We start from the raw sequence: 18,531 nt of genomic DNA, 5'->3' as shown, positions 1-18,531 counted from the left end.
AAATGAGAAGCTCACACTAGTGATGGGTGTTAGTGAGTAACAGAAGTTTCAGCCTCTCTGTGTACTGTTTAAATAAAAAAAAAAAATCAAAACCCCCCAAAAAACCCTAGCAATTTTTAAATGACAGTCCCCTTTTCTTAAAAAAAAAAAACAAAAAAAAAACACACAGATCTGGTGCCCTGGATCCCTTATTGATGCATTTGGGAGTCAGATGTGATTTATTCCTCCCTTCATATTAAATCTCGCCCTTATCTTATTTGGATAAAGGCTGCTATTGCCTCTTAGACCGAGTTTCTTAGCTTTAATGTTTAAATGCTGATGTTCAAATTAATATTACAAATACTAATTGTGCTAGTTTGAAGCAGGCTAGAATGTTTTGGGGAGAAGAACTAGATTACAGGCTGTGAAAGGGAAACAATGGTGATGTCTACTTCCCTGATAGGCTTGCTGAGATGTATAAAAACAAGAGTAAAAACACAGATAAGGCATTTGGGCACAGGCTGGGATTTGAGCTGCATTTCTCTCTAACCTCACCCTGTCTCTCTGATTAATCCACTTGCTTCCTAACCCCCCATGTCAACCCTGCATTCTTCCTTGGGCACAAGGCAATGTTTGGGGTAAGGCATTGGGGTTGGACAAGGTGAGACAAGGTGGAAGGGTGGTTGGGAGCCTCTCCTGGGGACTCAGGTTTCTGGGAGGAGAGTTGTGTTTCTGTATTACCTTTTAACTTGTATACTTCTGTTTATAGCTGTATAGACTGTAAGTATCTGCTTGTATATTGTGCTAAGCTGTAAATATAAGCTTCATTTAAATTTCTAGAGCCAGCTGAGTCTAGTCTGGGTGACTTCCAAAGTGTGCAGGGCGGGTAACATCCAAACCACCACACTAATAACCTTGCATTATTTATTTGTTATTGTGCTTGTCTAAACCCTTTGAGTAAGTAACCATCTCATCCTAAAGTGTGTTCTGCAGTCCAGTAGTACAGCACAGTGACTGTGCTGTACAAAAGGGTCTTTTCTGTTACGAGTTTTAAGTGTCAGAGTTCATTTTGCAGTCTCATTGGGAGGAAGAGCAAATTCTTCATACAGATTCTTTAAAATTTATGTGTGTTTGTCACAACTCTACTGATTTTTCACAGACCCCTATACAAACAAAAATACCTTCATAAGTAGTGAATTCAAGCTAATCGCTGTCTTGATATTGCATCCTTCTTTCAGCCACGTATTATTTAAGAATAGTAGTAATAAAACATTGGCATATATAGATTTTTTTGTTCTTCTTAAACTCAAAGAACAAAAATTACACACAAAAGAAGCTACACTCAAATTGTATCACAGTATCACAGTATTATCAGGGTTGGAAGAGGCCTCACAGATCATCAAGTCCAACCCTTTACCACAGAGCTCAAGGCCAGACCATGGCACCAAGTGCCACGTCCAATCCTGCCTTGAACAGCTCCAGGGACAGCGACTCCACCACCTCCCCAGGCAGCCCATTCCAGTGTCCAGTGACTCTCTCAGTGAAGAACTTTCTCCTCACCTCAAGCCTAAATTTCCCCTGGTGTAGCTTGAGGCTGTGTCCTCTCGTTCTGGCGCTGGCCACCTGAGAGAAGAGAGCAACCTCCTCCTGGCCACAACCACCCCTCAGGTAGTTGTAGACAGCAATAAGGTCACCCCTGAGCCTCCTCTTCTCCAGGCTAAACAATCCCAGCTCCCTCAGCCTCTCCTCGTAGGGCTGTGCTCAAGGCCTCTCACCAGCCTCGTCGCCCTTCTCTGGACATGCTCAAACATCTCAATGTCCCTCCTAAACTAGGGGGCCAATTTTATTGTAGGTACAATAAAACCCATTCTGGTGAAAATTGAGCTCTTGAAAGTACAGACTACTTTGATTCATGAAATATCTTTATTCTGAATGAGTCAAATCAATTATTAAACAATCTTCAGTGCCCTGTGAGACATCTAGCCTGTTTTGCAGATGAAGAAATTGAATCTCAGATAAATTTGGGTCCAAATTTTAGAAGGCTTTATATTTGAATTTATCATACTGCTTGCAGTGTCTTACTTTACCTATTCCTTGTGATACCCACAACTTCCTCAGTAAATTACTTGAGCTCCCTGTGTGCTGCTGGGGGAAAACTAGGTGTTTTAGTAAGAAAGTCATAAAAATCAACACACAGAGATGGAAGCACATTTAGTAGTCAACATGATATAACAGAAAAGGGAGTGTTTTCTGAGCCACCCTCCTGCTGTATATGCCCGCATTCAGATTGTCTTCTTTTTCAGATTGTTGAGCCATAAGCTCTATTCAAGATTAAGATGTTTGAGTTTTTTCTCATTATATATATATATATATATATATACACATTTGTCTTTGCTCTGTGTGTTACTCACAAATCTCATTAAATTTGCCTTGGTAGGACAGGTAAAAAATTTGCTTCAGTCTCTTGCCAGTAAATTCTCAGCATAAGGTACTTAGAGAAATTTAGTGGCAAAAATAAGTAAGCCAAGAATTGGAACAAAACTGAGCAGCAAGTGGATAAGCAGCACACTGATTTTTCAAAAATATCTATGTGATTGCTTACTCTGTTGGGTGATTGAATGTCTTCATTGTCTTAGCCTTCACTGGCAGGACACTGGAAATGTGAATGGAAATCATTCACACTGTCTCATGGATAAACCACTGGCTAGACAGGAGGGCCCAGAGAGTGATGGTCAATGGAGTTAAATCCAGTTGTTAGCTGGTCACTAGTGGTGTTCCTCAGGGATCTGTGTTGGGACCACTTCTTTTTAACATCTTTATTGGTGACCTTGGTTCAGGCATAGAGAGTGTCATCAGGAAGTTTGCAGATGACACCAAGTTAGGTGACAGTGTTGATTTGAATGAGAGTAGAGAGGCTTTTCAGAAGGACTTGGATAGGCTAGATCAATGGGCCAGTATTAATGGGAAGAGTTTCAACAGGGCCAAAAGCCAAGTTCTGCACTTGGGTTGCAAGAACCCCAAGCAAAGGTACAGGCTTGGGGCAGCTACAGGCTTGGGGCAGTGTGGCTGGAGAGCTGCCTGGCAGAAAGGGATCTGGGAGTTGTAACAGACAGGCAGCTGAATATGAGCCCAAGCAGCCATGAATGCCAATGGCATCCTGGCTTGGATTAGAAATGCTGTGACCAGCAGGAGTAGGGAGGTGATTGTTCCCTTGTACTCGACTTTGGTGAGGCTACACCTTGAGTATTGTGTTCAGTTTTGGGCACTGCAATACAAGAGGGATGTGGAGATGCTGGAGCGGGTCTAGAGGAGGGCAGTGAAGCTGTGGAAGGGCCTGGAAAGTAAATCTTATGAGGAGCAACTGAGGCAGCTGGGGATGGTTAGTTTGAAAAAGAGGAGGCTGAGGGGAAGCTTCATTGCTGTCTACAACTACCTGAAGGGACATTGTGGAGAGGCTGGTGCTGGTCTCTTCTCACAGACAGAACAAAGAGGAATGGCCTCAAGCTGAAACTGGGTAGATTTAGACTGGATATTAGGAAAAGGTTTTTTTCACAGAGAGAGTGGTCAGACACTGGAATGAGCTACCCAGGAAGGTGGTTGAGTCACCCACCTTGGATGTGTTTCAGGGTGGCGTTTAGGGATATGATTTATGGTGAACCTTGTAGAGTAGGGTCATAGGTTGGAGTTGGTGATCCTGAGGGTCTTTTCCAACCTGGATGTTTCTGTGATTCTGTGTGAAAATTACTATCTCCCGTAGTGTCCCTGCTGTATTTTTATTTGCCAGAATGATTAGACAGTGTTGATTTCCAAAGATTATAAAGATAAATTGAACCTATTTTATATTAATTATAATAAAAATTGTTGAATGGAAGTGAAAGTAGGTTATAATTTACATCAGTCTGTGGTATAGATAGCAACTGATATTTTAAAATGAGTCTGCACTGCAAATGTCAGACAGGACTTTACATCAATTTGAAACTTTGCTAAAGATGCTGCAGAAGAATTGGCAAAGTATGGGAGCCATCACTGTGGAGTAACCTGAGGAAAGTCCAGGTTCTGTTAACACCAGTTGCAAAATTCCCTTTGTGTACTGCCATGGTTCTACGGGAAATGGAGACCATTGTTTTAAGAGGGACAGGTACAATAATTAGCAGTCAGAACAGACCAGGCAGGTAAAATGTTATGGTGGTGTGGGTATACATTATATACATATTGTTATAGCAATTGTAGTGCTTTTATCTTCCTACTATGAAAAATGGCAATGGTAGATGAAAACATCCAGTGGAGAGCACAAATGGCATATCCCTGATGTCACTGAAAGGCAATCTTCAAATTGCTCTTTAGGAAATTTCTTCACAGAGCTCTTATGAATAATTCTGCTGACCGTGGCACATCAAAGTAATTTTTCTCATATGTTATTGTTAGCAAAATCTCATGGTCTAAATCTGAATATTTATATCCTAGAAATAGGGGGAAATATTGTCTGGAATGAAGTTCAGAATGTGTTTGAAATTAAGACATTGCTCTTATCTAGAAATAATTCACACCATAGTAAGAGATTCTTTAAATGATGGTTTTTTCTTTTCCAGGATGTGATAGATTTTGTTTCCTCATCTGTGTCACCAAAAATGCCAGTTTTAGAATGTATGTACATCAAACAAGCTATTGACCTCCTACAGGTAGATGTGACATTCCATGATTCTGTTACTTGTGCTGGGACATTGTTCTAGGAGGGCAGTAGTTACATATCACATCTGCTCTGCAGGGTTTATTGTCTGACCGGAATGAGAAGCAGCTCAGCAAGGAGCATATTGCTCGCTTGTTCATTTTTGCTGTAATGTGGTCAGCTGGAGCTCTTTTAGAGCCAGACGACAGGCTGAAAATGGAGCTGTTCCTACGGAAGCACTCTGCAGTGACAGAACTACCAACTGTGAATGGGGATGAAACCATATTTGAGTTCGGTATCAATGCCTGTGGCCACTGGGAGCACTGGTCAAAGAAGGTTCGTATGCTGTGACATGCTAAGCTTTTTAAATGAGTATACAAGAGAGATGTATTTGGTAAGAGACATAGTATTTTCTTATTTTAAACCCTGCATAATTTGGTTAGGAAGATTAACACTACCAAAGACTCAAGAGTTTCTTTGGAAGATTCCCCCCCTCCTTTACTCCATAAATAGCTTTAGCAGAGAATAGAAACATGTACTTGAAATAGCTTTGGAAGTGAAACAGAAGTGATCTTAGCTTTATGTATTGTCTGTTGCCTGACTGAGAACTCTGAGCAAGGAAAAGCTTTCTTCACGTACAGAGGATAGTGGAGTGAAAAGATCCTATTAGTCTAACAATGATTGGAAAGGCTTGGCCAAAGTACTGTCTGACTATAAATGGCTGCTTGGCTTTCAGGAAGAAATGTTTTCCTAATGTACATTTTTAAAAGTGTGTTTAGTTTTGTGCTCTGATGCAAAATGATTGTGTGGACAGGTAGGAAGTTTCCAACTTTTTGCATCTTTCTTATGCAGGTCCCAGAATATATTTACCCTAAAGATTCAGTTCCAGAATACACTTCCATTCTAGTTCCAAATGTAGACAGTGTCCGAACAGACTTTCTAATGCACACTATCATGAAGCAAGGAAAAGCTGTTCTGCTAATTGGGGAACAGGGAACAGGAAAAACCGTTATGATTAAGGTAGGTGAAGTGGAAACAATGTAACATAATATTGCAATAGTTGACTTTGGCACAAACTTTAATCAGAAGTGTAATAGTAATCTGATTTTTCTTCAGATTACATACTGACATTTGAACTTAGGCATTTGGCCAGTACTCACATGGCCTACAAGAAAAAAAAGAAGTATCTACACTTTTGTATAAAGGGTTCTTTTAAACCTTGCTAACCATGGCCACAAGGTCATGTAATAAATGCTCTTTCATGTGCTTTCTTTTCTTCTGAGAAGTCAGGCTGGTGATTTTGTTGATAAAATACTAATTCCTGGAAGATTTCTTCTTTTCCTGTGCTTTGGTGTTGCCGTGTGTGAACTAAACTTTGGTCTACCCATGCTGTGCAGACTTTATTCATAAGCCAAACTGAGCAGAAATAAGGAACTTCATCCTTTACTTGAGGTGATTTTTCAGAGGGTAAATCAAGTAATTTTAGCTACTTTATTAGTTCTTTCTGTGAAAATTGCACTATTCTTTCTGTACAACAAAATAATAGCAAGATTGCTATTAAGTTAATAAATATGTGCTTGCTATTAAGTTAATAAATATATGCTTTCCACATTCTAAAGTGATGAAGGTTAATCTTATGGCACTTAAAAAAAACAACTTATGATAGAAGAGCCAGTGATCAAAAGGCTGAACAAACCCAGGTGTCATAGCAAACTTAGCATCTATTATTTGAAAAAAAAAAAAAACACCTGTAATAGCTTTAATGGTTTTCAGCATTCAAAAATGGAGGATTTGTAGAGGTCTTGAAATCTAAGATAACTGAAAAACACTGCCCTAAACTGACCTTTGGCTTTCTTAAAATCCGGAGCCTTTTTGTGTCCGCCAGCCATGTGTTCTCTGAGCCCTGGCATAAAGTGAGTCATACCAATTAAGCCATTAATCCTACCTTTTCAGCTTAGCTGTTGATGCCAACACGCATGCCGGTGTAATGTCAACCTCTGTTCCTGGCACCAGCTGGAGAACTATTTTAGCAGAGTGAAGAGGCGGGGTCCGGGTGGTGGTCTTAATACGCCGCATACTGGATTTCGGCCAGATACTGGCAGCCTCCAGCCTTCAGCTGCTATTCCTGTCCCTAAAAATAATTGCAGCTGATTCTTGGGAGTGCTTACTTCGTGTCTATTCTATAGAGCAGAGTATGTTCCTTACACAAGGAAGCACAATGCCAGTAGATATTCAATCTCATTCAAGGTTAGACGTGAAAGTTAACTGCCTTCACAATTCTTTCCCTTCTGCTTTCACCTTCTGTAGACTTTCACTTTCCTGCACCTCATGGTCTAGCCTTGAGCTCTGTGGTAAAGGGTTGGACTTGATGATCTGTTAGGTCTCTTCCAACCCTGATGATGATACTGTGAAAGGAAAGTTCTGTATATAAGCAGCTGGTGCCATGAAAAAGTAAAAAAAAAAAAAGAGAACACTTTAGGTAATAATCTGAGTTAATCTGAAGTAATCATCATTAGGGCATCAGTATACATCAAAATAAAGAATTTATAATCAAGTGTTAATTAAGACTTTTACTCTCTGTGCTGTTAGTTCATGAATTGCAAAAATCCAGAATTAATGTGAAACTGGTATGGTAGAACTGAAAATTCTCACAGTCTAACTAGCAAAAATAATTCCATTAAATAACCTCTTCTTTTTCATAGGCAGTTCTCATTCATGTACCATGGACTATTACAGTTACCATGTAAGGATTCTGAAACACTTTAATGAATAAACACAAGTGTCTTGCATGGTTGTGTGTACATAATTATTCTGACTTGACCTTGGCCAGGTGCAAGTCCCCCTTCCAGGCACTGTTTCAGCCCCTTTCCTCAAGAGAGGCTGAGGTGAGGACAGGGAGACCACTCAGCAATTGCCACCATGAGCAAACCAGACTTGACCTGGTGTGACAGTTTGGCTATTACCTGCCCCCCTACACTTTGGAAATCACCCAGATTAGGCTCCTTTTCACAGCCTGTAATCTAGTTCTCACTGAAACATTCTAGCTAGGCTCAAACTAGCACACTTGGGGAAAACTGATTTAGTTTTTCCTACCTATATAAATATATAGGTAGGAATATAGGTTTTCCTACCTATATTATATAAAAATATAATAGAATGGTAGGAAAAAAAAAATTAAAGAACAATACTAAAACCAGCCACCCCTCACCTGTCCCTTCTTGCCATGCTCACTCCATCCTCTACACTCCTCTTCCACCCCAAGCAGTACAGAAGGATGGGGAATGGGGGCTGGGGTCAGTCGATAACAGCTCCTGTTTGCTCTTCTTTCCTCTTCACACTTCTCCCTGCTCTCACATGGGGTCCTTCCTTGGGATGCAGTCCTCCATGAACTGCTGCAGCATAGGCCTTTATCATTGTCCTTCAGGATTCCCTGTGAGGTCAGAAATCCTGCCAGCAAAGCCACTTTTTAATACTTAAAAGCTTTATTCGAAACATTAAGTGTTAGAATTTCAGGCCAGGGATGATATATTTACCTCAAACTGCTCTTTGATATTTTGAAGTAGTAGCAGGACTATTGTAGATGTTTGATCTTTTTCTCAGGGCTGCTTTTGGCTGAATCAATATGGAGCTACTGGTGCACTTTACTTAAAACTAATTTATCTTACAGGATTACACAAGCAAGTATGATCCTGATGTTCATTTGACCAAATGCCTAAATTTTTCTTCTGCAACCCTTCCACATATGTTTCAAAGGAGCATAGAAAGTTACATAGATAAAAGAATGGGCACCACGTATGGTCCTCCATCAGGAAAGAAAATGACTGTCTTTATTGATGACATCAACATGCCTGTGATTAATGAATGGGGGGATCAGGTAAAAAGATGTTACCACTTGGGATTTGGTGGTCTTACTATTGCTGCTGATGGAAGTGCTGACTTGTATGGTGCAATAATAGAAAGGTTTAGGAGAAAACTATCATGATGTGGACTAGACCAAGTACATCTACTAAAAGAAATTTCTTCAAGACAGCTGTCAGTCCCAAAATTTAGGCTCAGCATCATTCCACCTGGTGCAGTTGTTGTAGTTTTTAAGCCTTTTGTTCTACTTACATATAGAGCTTGCATCATTTTCATATTAGCCATGCTAACAAACACTCCCAGAAACACTGGGAGAGGAAACTTGCAAATCCAAGAAGCAATCAGGGACTTTTCCTTCGTCCATCTGCTCTGGACTTTAAAGTACAGTGAAATCTAACATCACAGTTGACATCTAAAACTAGCACGATGTCTTGAGATACTGATAAATGAATACTTATAGGCCATTTTGAAAATACTTATAGGCTGTGTTTTGAAAATCTGACTTAAATTCAGAAGAATTACTGTTGAGAAGAAGTAATTTTTGTGCTGACAGTATAGCTCTCTAATCCTGTTATCTCTCTGCCTCTGTACATGCAAATACATGTCTATACTTAGTGCTAAACTAGCCATTCTATCTAAGTGCATGTGTCAATCTGAATATAGTCTGCCTTGAATCTGAAGTATTGAATTTTCATAGATTTATATTATGGAAATCCAGTTGAATGTCTGACCTCACATCCACAACTAATTAGCCCGTGAAGCTTACATGCAGCCAATCTACCGCTTCAGAGCGCTTGGTACCATGTCACAAGACTTTATAAATGGCTAAAGTGTCCAGTAAAATACCTAAAACTAAGAAAGATAAGAGGTGCCTTTCCTTCTGTCTACAAATGTATTATACTGCAGATTTCCACTTGCCTTTTTCTTCAGTCAAGACTCCTGAAACACTTAACTGCTCCATTTCTTTCCTTTTGGCGGTAACTAGATCACCAATGAGATTGTAAGACAACTGATGGAACAGAAAGGTTTCTACAATTTGGAGAAGCCAGGAGAATTCACCAATGTGGTTGACATCCAATTTGTAGCTGCTATGATTCACCCTGGGGGAGGTCGGAATGACATTCCACAGCGCCTGAAACGCCAGTTCATCATCTACAACTGCACTCTGCCGTCCAGTTTCTCGATTGACAAGATATTCAGAACAATAGCTGAAGGCTACTTCTGTGAAGAACGACATTTCCCTGCAGAAATATGTACACTGGCTTCAGTGTTAGTATCCACAAGCCGAAAGATTTGGCAAATGACAAAAGCAAAGGTAAAATCATCTCTTAAGAAGCCTTGGAAACATTTGTACTGTGACAAAGCAACAAAACCATAATTACAGAGTCACAGAGCACTGGAACAGGGTCCTCAAAGATGTCTCTTTCTCTGGAGACTTTCAAAGCCTGTCTGGATGTGTTCCTCTGTGACCTGAGCTAGATTGTGTGATCCTGCTCTGGCAGGGGGGTTGGACTCAACGATCTCTTTGGGTCCCTTCCAACCCCTGACATCCTGTGATCCTGTGAACTCAGGTCTTTTGTACTGCCATGAGTATTCATACTTCATATTGTGAAGCTGTAATCTGTATGTGTAACTGCTGGCTGATAACTCTGTTCTGAATTTGGTGCTAGCAGCACCTAATTAGCTGACTAAAACCATTATTATATGCAGTGCCTTCTATAGCTAATATAATTACATTGTCTAAGTATAATACAATAAGCAGCTGATAGAAAGATAGAGAAGGACTTTGGTTCAGCAAATGTCAAGGGCATTTTGAATCATTAATTAAAACGATAGATAGGAATCTTCTGTAAAAGATGTTTGGGATTGTGAGACACTAAAGATCTGAACTAAAGGATAGAAGTCAAATTTAGCAAAGAGGGAATCAGTTCAAAACAAATGAAATATGATATTCAGTATGATTTAAATATTTACTCCCTCTATTTCAAACACACTGTAAAAACATTTAACTGCAGTTCTCAAGCAAATGTTGCTTTGAAATAGAAAATAAATTCTATGTGTAGAATGAAATTTGAAAATTAAAGAGTAAGATTACAACAAATTTGCCAAGTTTGATCTTCTAATAAAAAGCAGGGGGGAAAGTGGTGGAAAGATGCATTTGGTAAATGATATTTTCTAGTCCAGAGAAGATTGGTCAGAATTGCCCAAACAACTCATTTGTAGAAATAAACTTGGCTTATACAGAGAAATAGAGTGAGTTCTAGTGAAACTGTTGACCAACCAAGTTTTGACTAGTATATTCAACAGAGATGGTGCTTATTACTGCTAATTAAGTATAGGGAAAGGGTAGCTTTTGCTAAGTTGTGTCTTTTTTTTTAAATGCTCTTTTCCTATATTTTTCTGATTTCTTTTCTTTGCCTTTCCTCATCTACTTTTTCTTTTCCTCATGAACTACTCCTTGCATGTTCTTGGAGGGGACAAAAGAGAGTTACAAAAATGATCCGGAGAGAATAGCAGAGGCAACACCACTGTTGACATTTTTACTGTGGCCTTCAATGCCATCATTAACTAATCTGTCTTGGTTACCCTTCAGTGCATGCTCCTGAGACTTGAAAGCTTTGGAGACACTCAAGAGAAGTCTATGTGAGATTAAAGAGATGGTCATTGCTATCATCATTTCTCCATTTTCACTGCTGCCTCTTGAATATCAAGCATGCATCTCTGCTTTTAATGCAATACTGATTTTGAAGTTTGTGAAAAATGTCTATATTGATCTAATGCTGCATAGCAAATATTTTTCTTTAGTAGTTATCTGACTCCAGCATATGACATTTATCTTGTAGATGTTACCAACTCCAGCTAAATTTCATTACATCTTTAATTTACGAGACCTGAGTCGCATTTGGCAAGGAATACTTACAGTGACTTCAGAAGTCTGCCAAACGATCAATGTTTTGGTAGCCTTGTTCCAGCACGAATGCAGACGTGTTATTGCAGACAGGTTTATCAGCCAAAGTGATAAAGAGTGGTTTGAAGACATGATGAAAAAGGTAGGCAAAGAGTCTGCCAGTATCTGCCACAGAAGGAGGCCAATTAAATGTTTCGTAAGTAAAACAATCCTTAATGCATTGTTGTAGATTGCATCCGAAGAGCATGGTAAAAGTCTGTTTGAAGATAAGTCCACAGAATTATACTTTGTGGATTTCCTGCGTGATGTCCCAGAAGCTACTGGAGATGAACCTGATGATGCAGAGTTGAGGGCTCCTAAAATTTATGAACCAATCCCATCTTTGGATTATTTGGCTGAAAGATTACAGATGTTCATGCAACAGTACAATGAAACCATCAGAGGATCAAAGATGGATTTAGTATTTTTCAAGGTATTAGTGCCTGTAATTATATTAATACAGAAACTGCCTGGTCTTTTGCACTTACTGGTACATGGATCTTGTATGTTTCTATCAAATCAATTTGAGGCTAGTTCACACTGTCTAGTCCTGTGTCCAATGAGCCTTACAAATAAACTCTGAAGCTGTGCTGCTGTCTCCCAGCTGCCTTAGCTCCTGCAGATTATTCCACGTCTTTGCATCTCCTCTTCTTTTCTTTCTCCTGAGCCTGTAAAGAGCTCAGCTAAAAGGTTTGGGGAGGATGTTGACCCACATCCTTTCTACTTTTCTTTCTGTCCTTTTAAGGGAAACACTTCATATAACCACTGTTTATGGTACTGCTTCATATGACCTTTATACAAGGACATTTGTCTTGGGCTAGTGCTGATACCCACTGAAGTCAGAGGGATATCTCTTGTTGGTTTTGATCAGTACACGATTGATGCTTTGTCATAGGCTCCAGCAAGGTCATCTCACTGTTCAGAGGCAATTGCTTAGAATTGCTTCCTTATATTGTTTTTACATATTTTCATCCCTTTTTCTCTTAATACACAGGATGCAATCATCCATTTGATTAAAATATCACGTATCATCCGTACTCCACAAGGAAATGCGCTGTTGGTGGGTGTGGGTGGATCTGGAAAACAGAGTCTGGTCAGATTAACGTCCTATATTGCTGGATACGAGAGCTTTCAGATTACACTAACAAGGTAACACAATGCAGTATGTGTAGATATTCACTCCTTAATTTGCCTTAGAAATGAAAGTCAATGGAAAGCATCTGTGCAAATGCGCTGTCTGTAGATGACAGACTCTGGGTCTTTGTTTTGCTGCCTTTGTGCTATTGACAAGAAATCTGTCATGCCTTCAGCATTTGAGTCTGCAAGGCGCTCTTATGAAATCCCACTAAACCACCATTTTGCACTAAAGGTAACATGGAATAATCTGTTGGTGCATTCAGCCTAGTGGGAAAATGCTGATGGCCAAGGGAATAGTAATTTTTCTGTAAATGCTTATGTATCTAGAGTGTATTACTGCAATTGCTGTCAATGACTTCATAGTTTATGGTGCTAGAATTTAGGAAGCTGTAGAAATCTGAAGTGATTAGGGGTAACTACTGCCTCCAGTCTGTTCTCTTTTGATGTAGGGTTTACTAAAATAAGGACTGAGGGCCAGAAGTGTATTTCAGTCTTTAAACTACTCTATACATTGAGAAATCTTCCATATAGTGTTACAATATCATAGAATCATATCATAGAATCAACCAGGTTGGAAGAGACCTCCAAGATCATCCAGTCCAACCTAGCACCCAGCCCTAACCAATCAACTAGACCATGGCACTAAGTGCCTCATCCAGGCTTTTCTTGAAGACCCCCAGGGACGGTGCCTCCACCACCTCCCTGGGCAGCCCATTCCAATGGGAAATCACTCTCTCTGTGAAGAACTTCTTCCTAATATCCAGCCTATACCTACCCCAGCACAACTTGAGACTGTGTGCCCTTGTTCTGTTGCTGGTTGCCTGGGAGAAGAGACCAACCCCCACCTGACTACAACCTCCCTTCAGGTAGTTGTAGACAGCAATGAGGTCACCCCTGAGCCTCCTCTTCTCCAGGCTAAACAGGCCCAGCTCCCTCAACCTCTCCTCATAGGCTATGTGTTCCAGGCCCCTCACCAGTTTTGTTGCCCTTCTCTGGACACCTTCCAGCACCTCAACATCTTTCTTGAATTGAGGGGCCCAGAACTGGACACAGGACTCAAGGTGTGGCCTGACCAGTGCTGAGTACAGGGGAAGAATAACCTCCCTTGTCCTACTGGCCACACTGTTCCTGATGCAGGCCAGGATGCCATTGGCTCTCTTGGCCACCTGGGCACACTGCTGGCTCATCTTCAGCTTACTATCTATCGGTACCCCCAGGTCCCTTTCCTCCTGGCTGCTCTCCAGCCACTCAGTCCCCAGCCTATGTTATGAATGTTATGAAGTTTCTAATCAAAGGAAAGAGAAAGAAGATATATCACAGCTTCTTCCTGTGATGGAAGATGCAGGATGAGGGAACAGTGGGAATAAAAAAAAGAAGGGGTAAAAAAAAAAAAGGTGTAGTCAGAAATAGAGTCCCTAGGCATGCAAGATTCAAAATGCATTAATAAGGCAAATAAATATTTCAGTCACTTATGAAAAGTTCTTCTACTGAAGTAAGTGAAGGTGGGCTAGAAGAAGGTAGATGAAAATGTGTATTTACAAAGTGGATGATCATCTTTTGTAACTTGCTACAGAAGACTGTGTAGGAAGACAATATCAGCAGGTTCATAAATGAACACCAGGAGGGTAAGATGAACATACCTTCTAACAGTCCAAATACAACAACTATTAATATGGTGTGAGTAAGAATAAGTAAGCAGTGAAGAGTGGATGCTAGGTTATGTTTTCTCTCCATGTAGCATCTCCCATTGCTGATGTTAAGAGTATTCAGCTACATGGACTGCTATTCATAGAATCATAGAATCAACCAGGTTGGAAGAGACCTCCAAGATCATCCAGTCCAACCTATCTCCCAGCCCTATCCAGTCAATTAGACCATGGCACTAATTCTGAGTGAATAGAGAAATTATTATCAGAGTACCACAAATCAGTGTAATAACTTCTTGTGAAGGGGTTCATCTGGGTTTTGGGGGAATGAAATATGAGGCTGAATTTAAAAGGGTTTAAATAATTTAATATTATATACACAAGGAATTCCCCCTTCCCCAAACTTATTTACAGCTACCCCACACAAGTTCTTTGTATGCGGTTCCGAGATTATATTACAGAATGTCTAAATACAGCAAATTGGGAATTTAGCAGAGGTTTGAAAGGATTTAGGAAGAGAGTCTGTGGCATGAAAGTGCCACTGGTAAGTTATTGAGAGTTTATGCTGTCTTAGATTGAGTTTGCTCAGTTACTCAATGGCTGGAGTCAGTTTCGATGGTCCCAAATATCGTGGGTTTGAATAGATTAGCTCAGGGGTTATTGGGGCGCCCTGTCTGGAGCTTCCACGGGCACAGTCAAGCTGGGAACGGCAGCTGGAGCGGCAGCTGGCCGGGAGCGCCTTGGTCAGTTCCCTGGGCTGGTGCCGTGGGCTGGAGTCATGCAGCAGCGATGGTCCCCAAAAGCAGCTGGAAGCGGCTAGGAGCAGTAGGTGGAGGAAGGTGGCAGGAGAGGAGCAAGGAGCGAGGTAGCAGGGACACTGAATTGTCCCTTTTTATGAGTTTTGATTCCGAGATTGGTGGTCCTTGGCCACAATTCTGTCCAATGAGGGCTTGGCAACAGGCCAAAACATACCAAATAAGGTGAAGTCTGGGGGTCCGGTACCCCCAAATATGGAGAGGGCTCAGGTGGATTCCCCGCCCTAGGCGCGTGAGCTTACACAAGGTGTTTACTTCAACCTTCAAGCAGGCAACCCAGACTTGAAGGCACCAGTTCTATTGTCCCTCTTTGTCCCTCTTAACTTGTTTTGCCCAAGCTTAGGCAGGGCAACGCCTTTCAAGGGGACAACATGTCTGGGCATGAATAGATCTGTAAACACAGTCATTTGGGGCCTGTGCAACCCTTCACCTCATAACTATATCTGAAACATGCAGACTGAAGAGTTAGTTTACTTCACAAGTTCTACAGTGCCTGCATTAGGGGTATTTATAGAGCAATGGTAAGATGGAGCTAGAAGACTTTGTGTGGTATATTTAATATAAAAATAAAGTATTACTGAATACTGAATAACAGGTTAATTGTGTATTGCAAGCGTTATTTATTACTTTGAAGAGACTCTTGAAACAAGAAAATGGTTTCAAAGAAAAGAGATACTAAATTTTAGCTAAGAACATAACAGGCAAAATCTGCCATTTTACTAACTTAATTTTAAATTTCATTATCTGAAATCTGTATCTGAATTTGTGTGGACTTCATCTGACTCTTACTTGCGTACATCAGCTACATGAGGCATAATGAAGGAACCAGTTATGGTCTGCATTTGCAGCAGGGTAGATCAGTTTTAACCTGCTCTCAATAGCTTTGAAAGATAATCCATCTGTATTTACATAACAGTTACAGATATTAGAACCTATTTGACAACTTAATCCAGCTGTATTAACCTGTGGTTCTAATAAAGGATGTATATCTGTAGGGAGGCAAAGCAGCATCATCTGAGTGGCTGGAGAGCAGCCAGACAGAGAGGGATCTGGGGGTACTGATTGATACCCGCCTGAACATGAGCCAGCAGTGTGCCCAGGTGGCCAAGAGAGCCAGTGACATCCTGGCCTGCATCAGGAATGGTGTGGTCAGCAGGAGCAGGGAGGTCATTCTGCCCCTGTACTCTGCACTGGTCAGACCACACCTCGAGTACTGCGTTCAGTTCTGGGCCCCCCAGTTTAGGAAGGACACTGAGATGCTTGAGCGTGTCCAGAGAAGGGCAATGAGGCTGGTGAGAGGCCTTGAGCACAGCCCTACGAGGAGAGGCTGAGGGAGCTGGGATTGTTTAGCCTGGAGAAGAGGAGGCTCAGGGGTGACCTTATTGCTGTCTACAACTACCTGAGGGGTGGTTGTGGCCAGGAGGAGGTTGCTCTCTTCTCTCAGGTGGCCAGCACCAGAACGAGAGGACACAGCCTCAGGCTGTGCCAGGGGAAATTTCGGCTCGAGGTGAGGAGAAAGTTCTTCACTGAGAGTCATTGGACACTGGAATGGGCTGCCCGGGGAGGTGGTGGAGTCGTCGTCCCTGGGGCAGTTCAAGGCAAGGTTGGATGTGGCACTTGGTGCCATGGCCTAGCCTTGGGCACTGTGGTAAAGGGTTGGACTTGATGATCTGTGAGGTCTCTTCCAACCTTGGTGATACTGTGATACTGTGATAATTACCTTAGATATAGTATTTCTCTACCATCTTGTCTTCCAACATGTTATTCTTTTGACTTCACCTCCTTCCCTGTGATTTATAGTACTGATCATTCACTTTGTGAAAATATTTTAAGGAGATACAGTATTAATTCCTTATTTAGATTATTTTCATGCCATAATGAAGCTGAGCCAGATGATAAGTGTTTCCTAAAATGATCTGTGATTATTATTCCCTCTATCTAAAATTCCTTTCTATCGCAGAACATATGCCACCAACAACCTTTTGGATGATCTGAAAATCTTGTACCGCACTGCTGGGCAAGAAGGAAAGGGCATTGTCTTTATATTCACAGACAATGAAATCAGAGATGAATCTTTTCTTGAGTACATGAACAATGTTTTGGCTTCAGGTGAAGTCTCAAATCTTTTTGCACGAGATGAAATAGATGAAATCACGCAAGACCTGATACCAGAAATGAAGAAGGAGTACCCAAGGCGTATGCCCACCGCTGAAAATCTTTATAGTTACTTCCTTTCTCGAGTCCGTAGTAACCTGCATGTGGTTCTTTGTTTTTCTCCTGTTGGAGAAAAATTCAGAAGTCGTGCACTCAAATTTCCAGGGCTGATTTCAGGCTGTACTGTGGACTGGTTCCAGCGCTGGCCTAAAGATGCTCTTGTAGCAGTTGCACAGCATTTTTTAGTTTCCTACCATATTGAGTGCACAGATGAAGTGAAGCAGAGTGTTGTTAACACCATGGGAACATTTCAAGATATTGTAGCTGAAATATGCGTTGAATACTTTGAACGATACAGGCGACGGACATTTGTGACTCCAAAATCTTACCTGTCCTTCATTGGAGGCTACAAAGCTATTTACAAGGAGAAGTTTGCCAATGTTGGAAGTTTGTCTGAACGCATGAAGACAGGTACTGTAAAAACATCTTTATTTCTTTGGTTTTTAAAAGGTGAGAAAAATCTGAGGACACAGCCTCAAGCTATGTCAGGGGAAATTTAGGCTGGAGGTGAGGAGAAAGTTCTTCACTGAGAGAGTCATTGGACACTGGAATGGGCTGCCCGGGGAGGTGGTGGAGTCGCCATCCCTGGAGCTGTTCAAGGCAGGATTGGATGTGGCACTTGGTGCCATGGTGTAGCCTTGAGCTCTGTGGTAAAGGGTTGGACTTGATGATCTATGAGGTCTCTTCCAACCTTGGTGATACTGTGATACTGAAAAGCGTGTAGAAGAATGGATTTAAATTGTGAGCTCGCTTGCATTGTAGCCAGGTGGGGGGCGGCCTCTTCTCCCAGGCAACCAGCAATAGAACAAGGGGACACAGTGTCAAGTTGTGCCAGGGGAAGTATAGGCTGGATGTTAGGAGGAAGTTCTTCACAGAGAGAGTGATTTCCCATTGGAATGGGCTGCCCAGGGAGGTGGTGGAGTCACCATCCCTGGGGGTGTTCAAGAAAAGCCTGGATGAGGCACTTAGTGCCATGGTCTAGTTGACTGGCTAGGGCTGGGTGATAGGTTGGACTGGATGATCTTGGAGGTCTCTTCCAACCTGGTTGATTCTATGGTTCTATGATTTGGAATCATGCTTCTGTTTTCAGTGGTGTGGTGTGTGATTGTGGAATACATACAGGTTTTATTTCAGTGAGCTTTACGAATGTCATATATTGCAGATGAGTTTTGAAAATAGTATTAGTTTGCAGTTAAAGTACCTGAAACTTCTGCTTTGAATATGTATGCATGCCAAGGAGCTACTGAGATCCTAGGAAATCTGAGGGAA

At 41.3% G+C, this 18,531-nt stretch overlaps 1 protein-coding gene across 1 annotated transcript in view; it reads left to right on the top strand.

The window, feature by feature from the left end:
* The window catches only part of LOC135178814 (dynein axonemal heavy chain 5-like), a 196,248-nt gene that overhangs the window by 85,644 nt on the left and 92,073 nt on the right, over nt 1-18,531 (top strand). The window contains exons 49-57 of the mRNA XM_064150074.1: nt 4,569-4,658; nt 4,745-4,981; nt 5,498-5,665; nt 8,313-8,519; nt 9,489-9,818; nt 11,347-11,553; nt 11,641-11,883; nt 12,445-12,599; nt 17,009-17,673. Coding sequence (XP_064006144.1) covers nt 4,569-4,658; nt 4,745-4,981; nt 5,498-5,665; nt 8,313-8,519; nt 9,489-9,818; nt 11,347-11,553; nt 11,641-11,883; nt 12,445-12,599; nt 17,009-17,673 — 2,302 coding nt within the window. The remainder of the gene's footprint in view (nt 1-4,568; nt 4,659-4,744; nt 4,982-5,497; nt 5,666-8,312; nt 8,520-9,488; nt 9,819-11,346; nt 11,554-11,640; nt 11,884-12,444; nt 12,600-17,008; nt 17,674-18,531) is intronic.

This window comes from Pogoniulus pusillus, chromosome 10, assembly GCF_015220805.1.
Source record: "Pogoniulus pusillus isolate bPogPus1 chromosome 10, bPogPus1.pri, whole genome shotgun sequence".
Lineage (NCBI taxonomy): Eukaryota > Metazoa > Chordata > Aves > Piciformes > Lybiidae > Pogoniulus > Pogoniulus pusillus.
The sequence above is the reverse complement of the archived record's forward strand: the minus strand, read 5'-3'. Positions and strand labels throughout refer to the sequence as shown.